General features: G+C 38.7%; 1 protein-coding gene across 1 annotated transcript; it reads left to right on the top strand.

Annotated features, from left to right (window-relative positions):
* Positions 1–1,718: 1,718 nt before the first annotated feature.
* On the top strand, positions 1,719–13,711 carry galr1a (galanin receptor 1a). Its single transcript, XM_010885413.3, has 3 exons — positions 1,719–2,731; positions 2,926–2,991; positions 11,550–13,711. Exons 1-3 carry the CDS (start codon positions 2,057–2,059, stop codon positions 11,868–11,870), a joined length of 1,062 nt encoding a protein of 353 aa, XP_010883715.2. The 5' UTR covers positions 1,719–2,056; the 3' UTR covers positions 11,871–13,711.
* Positions 13,712–19,058: the final 5,347 nt, after the last annotated feature.

The following is a 19,058-nucleotide window of genomic DNA, read 5'->3' as shown; positions in this document are numbered from 1 at the left end:
GCTCATTTGACCCCAAAACTATAAAACATTTATAAAAATAATACTCCAATGTAAAGGAAAACGGTACCTTTTAATTGTTAGATCGTAAAACGTCAGTTCAAATAAAATGCAGTTTACCTGTCCTACATGATCCCCTGCTGTTGTTACTTTAACTTTTTACTGACGTTGTCTTACTGGAGAAATGCGCGCGTGACGCAAATACGGGCTCTCCCCACTATTAAAGATGCATCTTTAGTGAAAACGTTTTCACGTTATCGGCAAAACAATCGTTGGATGATCTTAGAAATAAAAAAAATATATGAAGTCAAATGAACGGCTCCTTTCACCAATATGCTTCGGTTACCGGACTTTAGAGATGTTCAAAAAGAACCTTTCGTAACATAAGGACCATATGCTATTGGCCATATAGCATAAACCCTGTTTTTTTCTATTAATAACGTGTACCGACGTAATTAGAACAGTAAACATGTATTTATTGTTATACTATTCAGATTTCAGCTTGTCAGCAGGATTCACGGTTTAGACCACCTTTTGTTATGTTCGAGTCACCCAGTATTTAATTAAGCAATTAAAGAACGAGTGGGTGTGGTATATGCATAATATGCCAAGGCTAAGAGTTATTAGGCACAACGCACCACGGACAGTATACCACACCCAATAATTCCTAACTGTCTAATTATAAACGGGGTGGTTCGAATCCTAAACACTGGTAGGCATAAAAACTGTGGTGCATTATATTAGTCCGTATACATACCATGGTATTTTTTAATTGGGTTTGTTACAGGGCTATACAACCAATAAGTCACGTTCAAATCTTGGCCAAGTTGAGTAGTGCAGAAGAATAGCCCGGAGTCTTGGATTATTAGCCACTTTACCGCAAAGCCTTGCGCACGTCTGTTCAACAGATTTGGGGAGTGTGCGCGCGTGTGAGCGGGATCCACCTGTTCAAAACCTTGGCAGTGAAACTACAGATATATTATCCACAAATCTCATCTGTGCTGTTCAGTCCTGACCTAATGTGAGAAATGACGAAGAACCAAACTGCAAAATTACATTAACCAGAGAGCTGTAACTTCAATTAGGAAATTATATGAGCTGGGGAAAGCAAATTGAAGGATATCAGAGATAATTGAAATTTGGAGATTTGGAGAGCACAGTCACTAGTTTATTCTGATTGGATTCTGCAGAGGAATGTTGGCCTCTACTGAGGATACCTTTGGGTATATTCGAATGGATATTGTGGATTCTGACAGTCTTATTGTAAATGCATCATCGTATAAAGTAGCCTGGGCCAAAATATACGCTACACTGCCAAAACAATGGGTAAACCATCTTCTACTGTCTCTAGAGTGTAGAGAACAACCCGAATCGAACAATGTTGGAAGGATATTTCCCAATATCCTCCATTATGTCATAGCCTACCCATAATCTTTTTTCATACCGGAAATTTTAAAAAGGCGATAAGAATGACAAGAATTGTATTTGATTTCTTTTTGCAATTGCAATCACACACAAGAAATATGTTTGATGTTAAATAGAAATTACCACTTCCCTTCAATTCACTTTGTGTCCAAATTGTGGCCACCAGTAGCAGGCCAGGTTTGGAGTTTTTTTTATTAGTTATTGGGTGGTAGAACTGAAAGCTGACGCGAGACGCGCTGCTCAATCCCTTCTGTTATTTGTGTAGGGGAGAGTAGGGATTTGCGCGGAGCCAGACAGCGAGTGAGGACGCATCATGGAGACAGCAGCTGCATTAGGCACCAAGAATGAATAGAACAGAACGCTATGGATAACTGACCTGAGACATATTGACAACATGTCTCACAATCACTTTCATTGTATCGATTAACAATGACGCACATTGTAACACATTAAGGTATTATAATATTGTGGAATGGCTGTATTCAAGCGACTAAACGAAAATAAATGACGCTTTTATTATGTATCGAGGACAGGTACATCTGATTAGGCAGAAACGTCATTCAGCTACTGTCAAACGACCCTGCACGACGCAGGAAGACATTAACGGTATATTGAAATTTGACTAGAGTAAGTGATGAACTCGTCTGGTTTGGAAAACCTAACCGAATTTGGATCATGGTATGTCAACGGAACGGATTTCGGGGAAGAAAACCAGAAACTTTTGTTTGGGATTGGCATGGACAACTTCATTACTCTTCTGGTTTTCGGACTCATCTTCACGCTTGGAGTGTTGGGAAACTCCATGGTCATCACGGTACTGGCACGTAGTAAACCCGGGAAACCACGCAGCACCACTAACATATTTATCCTCAACCTAAGCATCGCCGACCTGTCTTATCTACTTTTCTGCATTCCTTTCCAGTCAACCATCTACATGATGCCGACATGGGTTCTGGGTGCCTTCATTTGCAAGTTTATTCATTATTTCTTTACTGTTTCCATGCTGGTCAGTATTTTCACCTTGTCCGCAATGTCGGTGGACCGCTACATTGCCATTGTTCATTCCAGAAAGTCATCTTCTATCCGGGTGGCGAAGCACGCCTTTATTGGAGTGGTGGTTATTTGGATACTGTCTTTGGCAATGGCAGCGCCAGTCGCGGTTATTCACAACATATACCAGAGAGGCGAAAATCACAAATATTGCTGGGAAGTGTGGCCGGATCAAAATCAAAAGAAAGTCTATGTTGTGTGCACGTTTGTTTTTGGATATGTTTTGCCTCTGCTGCTTATTTCTTTCTGTTACGCTAAGGTAAGCCAGCAATCGTGATTTATTAATTATTTATGTTTCGATAAAGTTATAAGAATGCCATTACATTATGTCCAATTACTCATAAATGTGACGAGTAAAAGATAATGTATGTGGGAAAATCAATTATTTTCACTACAAATATATTTAATGTAATAACATGAGATTGAATTAATCGTTTCGTATGTCATTTCCAGGTTTTAAATCACCTGCACAAAAAACTGAGAAACATGTCAAAAAAGTCAGAGGCTTCGAAAAAGAAGGTATGTAAAACCATTAATTGAATCGGCATATGTAAACTGTTGATAAGGATCATTGTTATATGGCGGACAGCCATATAAATGTGTAGTTCTAACAGTTATAATGGGGAAAAGACACCAGTAAAGCTGCTACAGTATAGGATAAAAGATGTACAATGCTCATTTTAATAATTGGTATGATTGTTGAAAAATACAATTTATTTTGCGTGATATATGTATGATGAAGATATACACAAACTATGAGGGTTTTATTTGCGGTGTACAAACACTTGTGCTGACACTTGTGCTAAAATGGTGCTGACAGTATTGCATTTAAGATCATGGGCTGTCACTCCTTGCATTTAGAGAGCTATCTACGAATTTGAAATGGGTTATGTTTCCTACAGTAGCCTAATTTTTTCTTCAAATATTGTATTTCTTTTGAAGCAAATTCAAACAGGTGTACACTTGCAATATGAAATGGATCCTCATCCATAGTTTCAAAAAAAGGGATGTACCCAAAACAGGACAAAGAAATTGTTTTAACACAGACAACAGTGAGAAACACTCACACACAAGAAACACTATCGGAACACATAATAAAAGACGGGATCCTAGCTGTATACCAAACAATTATCTGAGTCCTTTTTTGAATATTGGACCTTTAACTTTAGTAATCTATCACAATTATTTTATAAAGCCCCTTTTACATCAGCAGTTGTCTCAAAGGGACAGATACGCAGCTCAGAAACCCAAAAGAGCAAGCAACAACAAGAGCAGATACAATGTGTCTTCGGAAAAACTAGGGTCAAAACCTATGAGACCTAGAGAGATGTCGGGCTCTGAGGGGTGGCCAGTCCCTTGTCCAGTACATATGGCTGTGCAGAATGAGATTATAAAAGTACATTACATAATTCGTCAGTTAGACATTGTCTATTGCTCTAGACAAATGGTACATGTGTGAAGCTTTAAATGTCTTCTATCCCTGTGTTATAATAAAAAACAGTATAGATCAGAGGTTTTCACTGAAATTACTATGCAGATATATAATGTTCTGTTATATAATGTTCAATGGGCAATATCAAAAGCCTATTACTTTTGAATGCACTTCATGATGTTATGTTAATGTTGATTTTCATTTTGGTTGAAGTCGCTAAACAGTTTAAATGTAATTAAAAAGACTGTGTTTAGTTATGTCAGTGTCAAGAGCTCTGGGTTTTGAAGCATGACATTGCTTGCTCATCTGTATTTATTACCCAGTCGCTAATATTTAACAAGCCACTATGAAAGAATCATATTCCCTACTGAGGATGGACCAACTTCCATTTGCCATGTTTGTTTTTGGCAAAAACAATAGTCTTTTGAAAAGACTAACTGATAGTCTGTGTTGTAAGATGAATAGCCAATTTTTCGTTTGGTATCAGAGCTGGATTCCACTTAAAATGTCCCTTTAGCGACTGCCAATTACTATACTTGAGTGAAGCACCAGGAGGTGAAAGTGAAATTGTGGACTTTCAGCCATCACTCTCTTCCTAATGGTCAGTTGAGCCAAATCTCTGTGCTGTACTCAGCCTCTGTCAGGATTGTGTCATACACCAAAATATGGGCATAAGAGAAATGCTTATATACTCTGATTACGGTACTGTAACACATTCTCTCGTATTGCCATGGCTTACACTTACAATTTGATATTGCATTGCATTTCGTCCCATCTAAAGTAGATGTCATTCATATTCATATCTACTACACTATGATTACTGAAATATTTGTCTACAGGAATATCTTAACAATGAGATTCCCTTGCCTGGTCTAATTTATTATGCTTACAAACCACCAACCATCTTACTAACCCACACAGCCTATTTTATTTCCCCCCATAAAGACATTGACTGTGAAACAGGCTGTGTTGGTGCGTCAGTCCATATGTAAGCCACTAGCAGTTTCACAGACACCACTGGTACATTTTATAAAAAATGTGGTGTATGATGCATCTTACCGTGAAGATCTAGCTTTTTCCCCCCATTGAAACTGAGTGCCTAGATGATAGCGCTAAAACAAGTCATTGTAATGTCAAACTGAGCCACACCCCTGCACCACGTTTGATCTGAATTAATTTATTATATTTGGTACATACCTTTGCTACCACTCCATACAAGAAACATTTTAGCTCAGGTATCCACAAGCCAAGCCTTAATGATTTTCCAGCATTTAGGGTTTTTGTGGAAAAATACTCTCAAACCCAATGAACAATCTCGGCAAAACCTAATGCGGTACATTCATTACAATGATCTTTTAATGCAATATGTCAGATTATTACCTGAAACAACATGGCCGCTATTGACCAATAGAAATCCATGAGGCTAGGGTGCGGCACATAAATGCATACGGCATAAATTGGTAAAGGATGTTTGTTTTGTAACAAAATGGGGTACATGTGTTGAGAACACACTCAACACAGGGCTGGTTTTTAACCTAATTTGGTGATATCAAATTAGCAATTATGGCCCTGTTTCATGGCATCAACTCCCAGCAGGCATGAGACAGTCAGTGTCAGGATATGTCTTCTGAAGCACATCCGATGCATTCCACCATCAGAAATGGCTGATGGATGCTTTTTGCCTGATTGGCTGAAGGTGGGTGTTATTGTAATACATTGAAGCAGTCTTAGTCACATGCATTACCTCAGTGAGCACAAGGGGGTTTATGCATCATTTGTGGGGAAGAACATGTTTCCTATTGCCTTGTTTGAATTAGAAGCTGTCATATTCCAATGACTGTGTCCATAGGTAGATCAAGGGGTCAAGATCGGTATTTGAATGATGGTTTAAAAACACATTGTGTGTTTGTTTTTACCGTTGAATCTTCCGATGGCTTACCAGTAAGTTGACTGAGGGTGTTTCCGAAAGCCTGTCAGGAGACAAGGTTGTCAAATAAATGTTTCATAAATTGGATGTGTCTGTGTGTTTGTTTGTTTCTGTATTTTATTCAACAGATTAATAGGTTAATGATTACGTCAGGTTGTTTCCAAATATATTTTTTTGGTAGAGGTAATGCAGTTGAAATGGTAGTACATCTAACCTGCAGAGATATTATGAGGCTTCTCCAAAATTATACATGTCTGCTTTGAGTTTTTCAAAAAAAAGTAATCATCACTTCAATCCCCAAGTAAATAAGTCTGGGGAGATATAAATTGTTCTGACCAGGGGTGGTTTAGCATTCATATGGACATCTGCTTCTTTGTTTCTTGATTTGATATTATGGAAAAATACCAAATAAATTGGCCAAGTCACTTAGGAATGGTATTCTGGATTGGGGTTCAGTTACAATGAGGAGTAGATCATCCGCAGATAGAGACATTTGGTTTAGAGGATCATTAGTGCTTTGCTACTAACTTGAGATATAGTTATAATTAAAACTACAGCTTTGGTTCCAAGAGTAAAAAACAGTTTCAAAGTGAACATCCCTGTCTCATGGAAACAGTCGAAACCAAGGGCCACATTAGGGAATGTTGGTGAGTAACTTATATTGAAGTTCTAGGTTGGGTATAAGCCAGTTTGGTCCACGTGGATATATTAGGAAATGTTGGAGAGTATCTTATATTGAAGTTCTAAATTGGGTATAAGCCAGTTTGGTCCATGAGGAGTAATTTGCCAACCAAAGAATTACATTTGTTAGTCAGAGTCTTGGCAAATGTCTTTTCATCTGTATAAAGGAGAGAAATTAACATTTATGATCCAAGCTCTTCTGAATCCTTTCTTTTTTATGGATAACTTTAATAATCACCTCATCCTGAGGTCCCCCTTTGTCTTTCTGGTAGTCTTGCCAGTTTTCAAAGGGGCACTGTGTTTCTAATGTTTACAAGACTGAATTTTACACAATAACACAAATGATCTCCTGTTCTCTTATGAAAGACTGGAATAGTATTAGCTAGTCCTGGTTGGTTTAGGGTGGATAGTATTGGGAGTGTCTAAAGTGAGTATAAGGAGATTACAAGTCAATGCAAACTGATAGATAGAGTGCCAAGAAAGTTGAAACGGGGAATATCTCAGGCACTCTCTTTTTGTAAAAACAAATAATTAAAACATTAACATAAAACAAACTGCAAATGCCATCTGGTCATTTATGCTTATACTTATGCTATTAGTAGAGGAAACATAGGCATGTATGGTTTCTTGTTTTCTACCAGAGAGCACTTTAATTTTAGGAAATCCTTTAGATTTTAGTCATTTAGCAGATGCTGTTATCCAGAGTGATTTAAAGAATCAGCTGGATTCGGGAACATTTTATTAGATTCCTCCATTAAGTACTGCATATTTTAAGGGTCTGTGCATGGACTTGTGGGAATCAGAAGTGGGAATCAAACAAGACCCAGGAATGGATGTAAAAGAACAAGCACACCTAACAAAACTACAACTAGCAGGCATAACAAAACGAAAAAAGGATGACAAAATAGAAATAAAGAGTAAAAATAACATACAACAACATTTCCTTCTAACGTTACCTAAGAAATGCCCTTTCGTTAACAGATTGACAGAGGTCTGCTCAGTTTCCAAGTTTAATTTTGCATAACAAGCCAATCAGAAATGAGGAAAATATGGTATTTTATGATTGTTTGGTGATTGCATAATAAAAAATATTATCTTATTTCTTTATTTGGGTTGGGAGGAATCACAAAGATTGCGTGTTCAAAATCACTGCCCTCCCCTTAGAAAATCAGAAACACACTAACATCTCTGAATTTATGATTTGTCCAAGGTACCAGAACTAATACTGCTCATTATGTTAGGCAAACTGTTGTGTCATGAAAGATCTGTGGTATAATTTTGGTTAAAATAATTTGACCATGAGGAATGATCTAATTAGTAATCGTGTAACCACATATTAATTTATGCCTATTTAGCATGTTAGCTACCCCTAACCTCCTTTAACCTCATTCCTAACCTAAACATTAACCCAGGAGTCACAACATTTATGACTGAACAAGGAATAAAAAAGTTATTATAATATTTAAAGTAACATCTGTCTTGGATAGAATTGTGTAAGCTTAATAATAAATGGTTGTGTTCAGAGATTGAAGCAATTGAACAAGGCTATAGATTTTATTTTTAAGTTAATTGTATTTGTGTGTAAAATGTTCATCGTTCAGAACATTATACCTTTCCCGAGGCTGTGAAGTTCCGTGTCAGGAGCAGCTGGGAAAACAATACTACTATCAGGGAAAAACTAACTGTTATGAAACATCAGTCCTGTTGTACAGACAGGAGTATAGACTGCTTCGAAACTATCAAGCTTAGAATATTTTGTATGTCTTTTAAGTATGTATAAGAATACCTCTTAAAATTCTGTAATGCTCCCTTGACAAGCGTATTCAAATTGTGTTCTTCCAATCAGCTCCTAATCATGAGTTTGTTTTCATTATTATTAAGAGAATTTTGGCATGAGAGATTATTTGAGGCCAGACTGGATTTTTGCATTTGCACACGTTTACAAAAGTGAGAAATGAACTCCAGTGCTTTCTGACACATTATGATATAAATACTTGAATAAATTAAATGGCCACAGACGGTTGTTAATGATTGCAAGCTTCAAAAACATCTCTACTCTGCAAAAAAGTTGTTCCCCAGAGTAGATAATGAGTTTCTTTTCAATTGGCATGTCACAATGTTTTAATGAATTCGATGCGTAGGAGGTGTGAGGTACAGTTAACTACAGTTAATTAGCAGATTTAAATGTTTGCTTTCAGTTATGTCCGTCAACTAAGCATTTAAACAGCAGAACAAAATTGAATGATAATGAGGGCAGAGTCTTCCAAAATTCTCCTAACGGACAGCTAAGGAAAGCCTTTCTTTGTGGGGATAGCAGACTGAAAGTCAAAATGTTCAACCTCAACTGTTTCACTTGGTTGATTTTGTCTCCCGAGAACTTTTGATTTCTAAAAATGAAAATCCTCTGAGAGAGTGTGTTGACAAGCTTACATGTCACAAAACAAACATTTACTTTGTATTCCCAACTCACAACACCCACTAGGATATTTACTCAACCCTGTAGGACCCTGTAAGCCTGTGTGTGTGAGTGTATTCACACATGTGCATGTTCAGGCTTCACTATATAAGTGTGTGCATGTGAGTTCATGTGCCTTTTAATAAGATATTAAATAGACTTTCATCATATGAAGATTGATAATGCACAATTAATATTAACTTGTGGCCAACCTTTTTACACAAAGAAATGTGTACCTTCCTTACCAATGAATTAATTTATACATTGGACATGTTTGAACAATGTTCCTATCAGCCACAACATTGCCGGACAGCTGACACATTTTCTCAGGCTTTTCAAAGTCTACAGCAAACTTCCTTTCACAATTGTGCTTGGGGGGTTGGAGGGGGTGCATTTCAATACAAGGTTGTTACAAATTTTTGGTGATTATCAGGATTTCTTTAGTTAGCTAGTCTTTTTGAGATTGTCCTGAAATCGCAAATTAATCTGGAAATGCTTCCAACCTGGAAATGTAGATGGCCCATTTCGACCAGTTATATACAGAAATGGTTGTATCTCCTATATGTGAGAATGCACATATTAAATGTTAATACCATATTTACAGAGACATACAGTGGATATAAAAAGTCTACACACCCCTCTGTAAATGCCAGGTTTTTGTGATGTAAAAGAATGAGATAAAGATAAATCATGTCAGAACTTTTTCTACTTTTAATGTGAACAATTCAATTGAAAAACAAACTGAAAACTTAGAGGGGAAAAATGAATAATAAAAACCTTACAATAACCTGGTTGCATAAGTGTGCGCACCCTCTTATAACTGGGGATGTAGCTGTTTTCAGAATTAACCAATCACATTCAAACTCATGTTAAATAGACGTCACTACACACCTGCCATCATTTAAAGTGACTCTGATTAATCACAAATAAAGTTCAGCTGTCCTAGTAGGATGTTCCTGACATTTTCTTAGTTGCATCTCAGAGCAAATGCCATGATCTGCAGAGAGCTTCTAAAGCATCAGAGGGATCTCATTGTTGAAAGATATCAGTCAGGAGAAGGGTACAAAATAATTTCCAAAGCATTAGATATACCATGGAACACAGTGAAGACAGTCATCATCCAGTGGAGAAAATATGGCACAACAGAGAACTAGATGTCCCTCCAAAATGGATGAAAAGACAAGAAGAAAACTGGTCAGGGAGGCTTCCATGAGGCCTACAGCAACATTAAAGGAACCACAGGAATTTCTGGCAAGTACCGGCTGTGTGCTACATGTGACAACAATCATATGAATGGACTATGGGGTAGGGTGGCAAGACGGAAGCCTTTTCTCACAAAGAAAAACATCCAAGCCCAGCTGACATTTGCAAAAACAAACATCAAGTCCCCTAAAAGCACATGGGAAAATGTGTTATGGTCTGATAAAACCAAGGTTTAACCTTTTGGCCATAATTCCAAAAGGTATGTTCGGCGCAAAAACAACACTGTACATCACCCAAAGAACACCATACCCACAGTGAAGCATGGTGGTGGCAGCATCATGCTTTGGGGCTGTTTTTCTTCAGTTGGAACCTGGGCCTTAGTCAGGGTGGAGGGAATTATGAACATTTCCAGGCAATTTTGGCCAACGTTCACCCAAAGCACACATCCAAATCTACAAATGCATGGCTTCTCCAGAAGAAGTTTTTCATTCTTTTACATTACAAGAACCTGGCATTTTAACAGGGGTGTGTAGACTTTTTATATCCACTGTATAGAGGTAAATAAAGCAGTAGTGAAATGTTCCTTTAAGCATATGGCCCTTACATTCAACTTTTACTCTGGAAGACAAACACAACAACATTTGTTCCTCCTATATGAAATGCTACTGTTACTATATTGCTTCAGTCTTCCATCATGTCCCTCTGACCTTATCTCTGACTTACCCTTCGAACAGTGTCCAGGCTCTGTGTCTCTCTTTTCCAAAGTATGTTTGTGTGGTTTTATTTGACCCTCTCCACACACACGTGAGAAACAACGTGCTAGTGTACCCTGTCATTGGGCTCGGGGGCTGCTGTGGCGGACATGCACATTTATCTTCTAAAACATTCCTTTAAACTAAATTGCAGGGAAAGCGAGCAGACCGAACATTTGTCATCATCTCCAGTCTAAACCCCCAGTGCCCTAAAAACATCTCTCCTGTTGCCTGTTGATTTTTTAACACAGCGGTAAATCAATCTGAAATTTGGGATCGCACTGGAAATGCAGAGCTGGCCAGAAAGCATGAAATAGTAATTTCAGACAGTAGGTGGCATCGTTAACTTTGCTATTTGGGGGATTACACAAGAACATTTAAGATTCAAATTCAAGTGCCAATCTTGTAAAGGGAGAACATTAAAGGTGTCGCAGTTTGTGTGCACAACCCTAAAACATACAGCACAGGACTGTTTCAAGTCTTTGGCACAGTACTATATAAACAAACAACAAATGAGAAAAGTATATATATTTTTTTAAATAATAGAAGATAAACTGCAGTGGGTAAATACCAACCTAATATTTAACTGTCGCTCTCCTCCCCTGCCCCCTCCCTCCCCTCCCTCAGACTGCCCAGACGGTTCTTGTGGTGGTGGTGGTGTTCTGCCTGTCGTGGCTCCCCCATCACGTGGTCCACTTGTGGGTGGAGTTTGGCAACTTCCCCTTGACCCAGTGGTCCTTTGTGTTCCGGGTGGCGGCCCACTGCCTGGCTTACAGCAACTCTTCTGTCAACCCCGTGATCTACGCGTTCCTCTCCGAGAACTTCAGGAAGGCCTACAAGCAGGTGTTCCGGTGTCAGATCACCAGCAGCTCCCCTCTCAATGAACTCAAGGAGTTCCGCAGCAAGGTGGACAACACACTGCCCTTGACCAACTGCACCAACGTCTGAAATGAGTTCTCAGCGGGCCCACTCGTCCTCAGCATTGATCTCCAAACCTCTCGTCTCCTTCCACAATTTCTGTTGTTGACCTGAACTGGCACATCTGATTCACTAATCAAGGGCTTTGTGATTAGTAGACATGTTAAATCAGCTGTGCTAGCTCGTGAATAGTTCAGATACTTTGAACAGCTACCCCCTCATGGCAAGAGGTTTGAGATGATGACTGTTTATTTCGGGGGAGTCTGTCTGAGACTTAAATCGATGAGGTTTCATGTTTGGCTCCAGAGAACGATGGGGATGAATTATTGTAGGCTAGGAATGTTGATGATACTTGGATATAAGCTCAAGCCGCACGGTTCCAAGTCAGCGCTGTTCTGTCATCTGAAACTTGATTTTCCCACCACAATTAACAAAATGATATGTATAGTGAGCCGTTTTCTTTCTTTCATTCTCTACCCCCATCTCTCTCTCCACATCTCTCCCTCTCTTGAAACACAGGGATTTTGCTGAGTCTAACTCTCAGGAAAATGTCATTGAATTCGATATTTCACAGATTCATCTCATTACCCATAAAAGATGTGAAGGATTAGTAAATTACCTAATTACCTATTGTTTGCAGGTATTTTGTGCATGTGTGGTTCTTGTTAACTCTGTATTTCTGCTCTCTTAGGTAAATAAGTGGCATAAATATATATTAGGGGTGTAACGGTACACATATCTATATCATACTGTTTGGTACAGGACGTTCAGTTCGGTACGCGTTGTGATCCAAATGAATATAGGCTAGTTTTAACCACACACGTTACTTTTTTGTGTGGGGAACTGACATTTGAAACTCAGATATTCCCCCCGGAGACGGATCATGGAGCCGTAACTTAGCAACTGAAGTAGCCTAGAACATGTAACGCAACCTCGTAAATAAATATGGTGAACACAAACGACAAGCCAGAGCTTGAGGACCCTCCTCTATCCTTCAGGTATCCTGTTAGGGAAAATTACAACTATCCAGTTAAAGCTCCACTAATTAGGATTTGTTCACTAAAATAACTCTCATTTTGTCCCCTATAAACATGTTGTGTAAGCTCATGAGGCCCTCAAACAGTTGTTTAGCAACACAGACAGTTCAGTGCCAGTGAAATGTTAATTTATACATTTTGGAGCCAGCCGTTACTTTCCAGACATTACGGTTCCAGCAATCCTGGTCTCTATCTGGTGGGCTTTCCTCTGTGGTTTATTTTGTGAACGTGCATTTTACCTGGAGGATATATATATATATATATATATATATATATATATAGGAGCAAAGTTGGCTTACTGTAAGAAAGTAAAATGGCAGCTAGAGACCAGATAGACAAACTGCCAATTCTTCCTTTGTCTACTACAGCATACACTACGAAAACTGCAAAGAAGGGAAAGAAGATCTCTTTATAGCTAGCAATCAGGAACCCTAAGCTAAAGTTATCAAGGCTAACAATAGAGTTAGCGCTTTTTTTAGAACAGGTAATTCTATTTTTCATATTATTATTCTGAACTTCATTCTCTATCGGGCATTGGTGCGGAACGGTTTTCTGACTGGTGAGTAATTGCAAAATGTTGTTTTTTATTTAAAAATCCTACATAGTGCAGCTGTAACGACAGTGGCAATGGGCAAAGTTTATAACTTCATAATAAAAAGAAATGTTATGTTTGGCATGTCTTTTTCCACTGTACCAAAATCATTCCGAACTTTGACTTAAGATTTGTGGTAGGTACCGATCCGTTACTTTTGCATACTGTTACACCCCTAATATACCAATCAGCCATAACATTATGACCACTGACAGGTGAAGTGAATAACACTGATAATCCTGTTGTCATGGCACCTGTCGTGGGATATATTAGGCAGCAAGTGAACATTCTGTCCTCAAAGTTGATGTTTTAGAAGCAGGAAAAATGGGCAAGCGTAAGAATCTGAATGACTTTGACAAGGGCCAAATTGTGATTGTTAGATGAATGGGTCACAGCATCTCCAAACCTGCAGGCCTTGTGGGGTGCAGTGGTCAGTACCTATCAAAAGTGGTCCAAGGAAGGAAAAGCGGTGAAGCAGCAACAGGGTAATGGATGGCCAAGTTTCATTGATGCACGTTGGGAGTGAAGGCTGGCCCGTGTGGTCTGATCCAACAGACGAGCCACTGTAGCTCAAATTGCTGAAAAAGTTAATGCTGGTAATGATAGAAAGGTGTCAGAACACACAGTGCATCGCAGTTTGTTGCGTATGGGGATGCATAGCCAGTCAGGGTGCCCATGCTGACCCCTGTACCACTGCCAAAAGCACCTACAATGGGCACATGACCATCAGAACTGGACCACGGAGCAATGGAAGAAGGTGGCCTGGTCTGATGAGTTATGTTTCCTTCTATACCACGTGGATGGCCGGGTGCGTGTGCACCACTTACCTGGAGAACACATGGCACCAGGATGCACTATGGGAAGGAGGCAAGGCGGCAGATGCAGTGTGATGCTTTGGGCAATGTTCTGCTGGGAAACCTTGGGTCCTGCCATTCATGTGGATGTTATTTTGACATGTACCACCTACCTAAGCATTGTTGCAAACCATATGCACCCTTTCATAGCAACAATATTCCCCTCATGGAATTGGCCTCTTTCAGCAGGATAATGCACACTGCCACAAAGCAAAAATGGTTCAGGAATGGTTTGAGGAACACAACACAAGTTCAAGGTGTTGACTTGGCTTCCAAATTCCCCAGATCTCAATCCAATCGAGCATCTGTGGGATTTGCTGGACAAACAAGTTTGATCCATGGAGGCCCCACCTCGCAACTTATAGGACTTAAAGGACCTGCTGCTAACATCTTGGTACCACAGCACACCAGAGCTCTAGAGGAGTCCATGCCTCGACGGGTCAGGGCTGTTTTGGCGACAAAAGGGGGACCTACACAATATTAGGTAGGTAGTCATAATGTTATGGCTGATCGGTATATATGTATATAAAATGCTCTCTAAGATATTTTCAGCATATCAACAATGCACATATTATTTGCTCTTCAAAGTAGAATGTTTTGAAGACAAAGCAGTTTGCTGTTAAAATAGAATATTCTATTCTCTTGTGGTGAGTTGCCATTGTGTTTGCCAGGTATACTATGCCTGTATTGCTTGTCATATGTAACTGTCTTGTTATATGTAAAATACTTCTGACTGAAACAAATTCCAATAGTTAAGATTTGTAATAACCGCTCTTAGAAACTGTTTAGAAATACTGCAATGAGTACTCAATATACATCTTATTTATGTATATGCTGTATGATACGGGAAGCTTAAGTCCATGTTTTTTGCCTAATTTCTTGGTTATGAGGTCTGGAACTGGGAATTCTTTATTTATTTAATGTTTAGGGATAAATGCAACCCAGAGACTTATTAACCCAGTTTCAAATTATTCTTTTGTATCCCTTATTGCTCTTTTTCAATGTTATCAATGTATGGTTACATAGTGGTTGAAAAAAATCAAGATTTATATTTATTCTTTTCATCCTCCAATTGTCTTTCTGCTCCAGAACAATGTTTGAACCAATGATTTACTTATAAATGGTGTTCCTACAATTCATTTTGTAAAATATCTATGCGTATTTGATTTGAAAAAAAATATGGGAAACGGTTGGACACTATGAGATGTACTTTCCGCATACTATCCTGAAAGATATCTACAATTTTGTTTATCAATGCCATGCTTATTCTTGTTGATATCACATTAAACTGTTAATAATTTGGTAACACTACTAATATGTTTCCTCATTGAAATACTCAAGCGTTTATTTGACAATACTACAGTATATTAGGTAGGAAGATGTCATGGGACTAGACAATTCCTTCCATCAAGTATTTTTTCCAGAAAATAACAATTCATAGTATATTTCGTCTCCAGGAACAAGCTGGCCCATGAGAGAAATTGAACAGTGCCATGTTCAATTTCCGGAACACGGCTCTAATCTCATTACTAAATGTGTTCTGAGTTAGACTGTTTCACCCAGGCCATAGAAAACTGATATTGCACTGGAGTGGAACTGGACAGCATAGGATTTCTATAAGGAGGTGTAAAGCGTTGAACAATAATGTATCATCCATATTGTTTTTCAAATGCATTTGTTGCAAGCAGGAGCAAGTAGGTCTACAAATAGAGTGAATTATGAATGCATAATGTGCTTCTTTAAACATAAGGAAAACTATAAAACCTATTCTAAAAAATACTGTACTGCTTCTTATAGCCTTTTGCACTGGTAACCGATCATTGGCCACAACATCCAGTGCTATGTAGTTCTCCAGGAATAAATATCTCTGAAAGCCTGAGTCAAATATGAACCATATAGTTGTAGTGAGCAATATGACTTTCCACCAATGAAGCACAACACAAACACATTTAATATGAAAACATTGCTACACTGTTTACCGGGGGGCAGAGCCACCGACGTAGCCGCAAATCTGGGGCTGGTGCTAGCCAGGTCTAAAACTGGCAAGTACAGAGAGTAGAGTGATATTGTTATTCACGTTGGCACCAACGAAGTTAGGATGAAACAGTCAGGTTACAAAGCAGAACATAGCATCAGCGTGTAAATTAGCTAGAAAGATGTCGACATCAAGCCCACCTTGTATCCCATTGGGCGTACAATTGCAATGTATTACATTGCCGCCGGCAATGCTTTGCGCAGCTCAGGTCGGCGTACATTTGCCATGCAATCCCGGCATTAGGCTAGTATGGTCGTCTGCCACCTGGTGGAATCTTCCGGTAGTGCGGTTTTTGGCACTTTTCGGGGAAAAAATCATATCTCGGGCCCCGGGGGCCCCAGAGACGCGCCGTTTCGACTTTGTTTCGGCCTATTTTTAGCACGAAAAAAACGGGGGGGTACAGCAAGTACGGGAGGCTAGTATTTTTTCAGGCCTCTCGCACGGCTCGTGCCGTTGCCGTCCCTTCATGTAGGGTTCAGATCAGGCTGCAGGCTGTTAGCCAGCCTGCTAGCATAGTGGACTCTGTCGATAGCATAGCCAGAGTAGTTAATATAGTTTTGCCCATTGTGACTGGGACTCGTTCCAGGCAGAGAAAAGTTAAACAAGGTGCTAACAATTGAAACCTTATTAAGATCAAGCCTTCCTCCACCTCGATCACAAATAAAAATTACTGTATCACCTCGCATCTCAAAATGGGACTCCTAAATATTAGATCCCTTGCTCCAAAGGCAGTGGCTGTAAATGAATTAATCACTGATAAATTAGATATTATTGGCTTGTGTGAAACATGGATAAAGCCTGATGAATTTACCACCCTAAATGAGGCCTATCCTCCTGGCTATACTAGTGATCATATCCCTCGTGCATCCAGAAAAGGAAGGGGTGTTTCTAATATTTATGGCAGTAAAAATAAATGTACCCTTAAACACACTGGTTTTCATTCTTTTGAAGTTTTACTCATGAAAGTTAACCAGGCCGATAAATTGTTTTACATAGCTACTACTTACATACTAAAACATACACAATGTTCCTCAATGAGTTTCCAGAATTCTTGTCTAACCTTGTAGTGATTGCAGATATTATTCCAAAGTTTGGCGATTTCAATATTCAAATGGAAAAGTCCAATGACCCTTGAAGCCATAATTGACTCAGTGGGTTTTGTCCAAAATGTCTCAGGTCCAACGCACTGCCACAATCATACCTTATATTTAGTCCTGTCATGAGAAATAGATATTGTAGCTCTAATAATGCCCCCCTCTGGAATCCTGGAATATCAGATCACCGTCTTATTACATTTACCGTTAAAACATGAAACCCACTTGCTCCGCAAACAATGACTTTCAAAAGCCGTACTATAAATTAATGGACTACAAATAGATTTCTTGATATTCTTCCAAGCTCGGTCATCGATGACAGAGTAAATAAATCTACAAACGATCTAATCGAGGATATAAACTCAACATTGCGAAATACTTTAGATATGGTTGCACCACTAAAAACACAAGAAATATGCAACACGAAACTTGCTCCCTGGTACACAGACAATACTAGAGCACTCAAGCAAGCCTCCAGAAAATTGGAGTGAAAGTGGCGCTCCACTAAGTTGGAAGTATTCAGACTTGGATAGACAGTACACTACAATACCGAAAATCACTCACGTCTGCTCGATCAGCTTATTTCTCCAACCTGATTGAGGTGAACAAAAACAATCCAAAATGTATCTTTGATACAGTTGCAAAGTTAACAAAAAAGCAATGCTCAACAAGTGAAATGGGTCTTCATGTTAATTGTAATGAATACATTAACTACTTTGATGAAAAGATCATCACCATTAGAAAACAAATAACTGACGACTCCTTAAATAGTTATGGTCCTCAAAATCTCAGTTGTCCTAAAAATGTCCTGAACCTCCCTGACCAGGGCCCGGTTTTTCAAAAGTAATCCACTAGGATTTTGGATAACGGATTGGATCAAATCTTGAAAATGGGTTTTTCAAAAGAAAAAACGGATTACATAATCGGATTAGATCACATAATCCAATCTTGGTTTTGATCCGGATCAAACCTTTAGTTTGGGTTTTTCAGAACTATTTTGTAGGATCTGGATCACTTTGATCCAAAAAATCTGGTTTAAACTGATCCCATCAGAAGGGTGGATTTCATGCCCAAAATGTAATGAAAACATAAAAAATGTATCAAATAATAATATATTTGGATCATGCAGTATCTTTTAAGATATCCTATTTATTCATAAGGTTTTAATTTTATTTGTTCATCCGTCAGGCTACAGTAATTAGGTAGGCTTTAACATATTCAGCCTTTCAGTATAGGCCTACAGCAAAGTAGAAAGAGTTTGGCCTCATAAAATAATCCCCCAAACAGCTGTCAAAATTGACCAAAAACAATACATTTTATTCTGTCACTAATTGATATATATATTCATCACAATCGAAAATATTTTCGTTTTTAGAATATTTATTAGTGATGCATGCAATGATTACAGAATAACCAAAAAAATGCAAAGAATGGCAATCACCGATTTTTGAAATCCAAAACAAATCCAAATCAGAAATAGTGTCTAACTATTGCGTCCCTTGTTGCACGTCCTGTTTGCTCGTTCTGGCAGAATGCAGGAGGTTGGTTAGGGTCTCCAAGGGGCTCAGGTGCATCATTGTCAGCACAGAGAGGGACATTGTGCTTA

Source organism: Esox lucius, chromosome 20 (genome assembly GCF_011004845.1).
Source record: "Esox lucius isolate fEsoLuc1 chromosome 20, fEsoLuc1.pri, whole genome shotgun sequence".
Classification (NCBI taxonomy): Eukaryota; Metazoa; Chordata; class Actinopteri; order Esociformes; family Esocidae; genus Esox; species Esox lucius.
The sequence above is the reverse complement of the archived record's forward strand: the minus strand, read 5'-3'. Positions and strand labels throughout refer to the sequence as shown.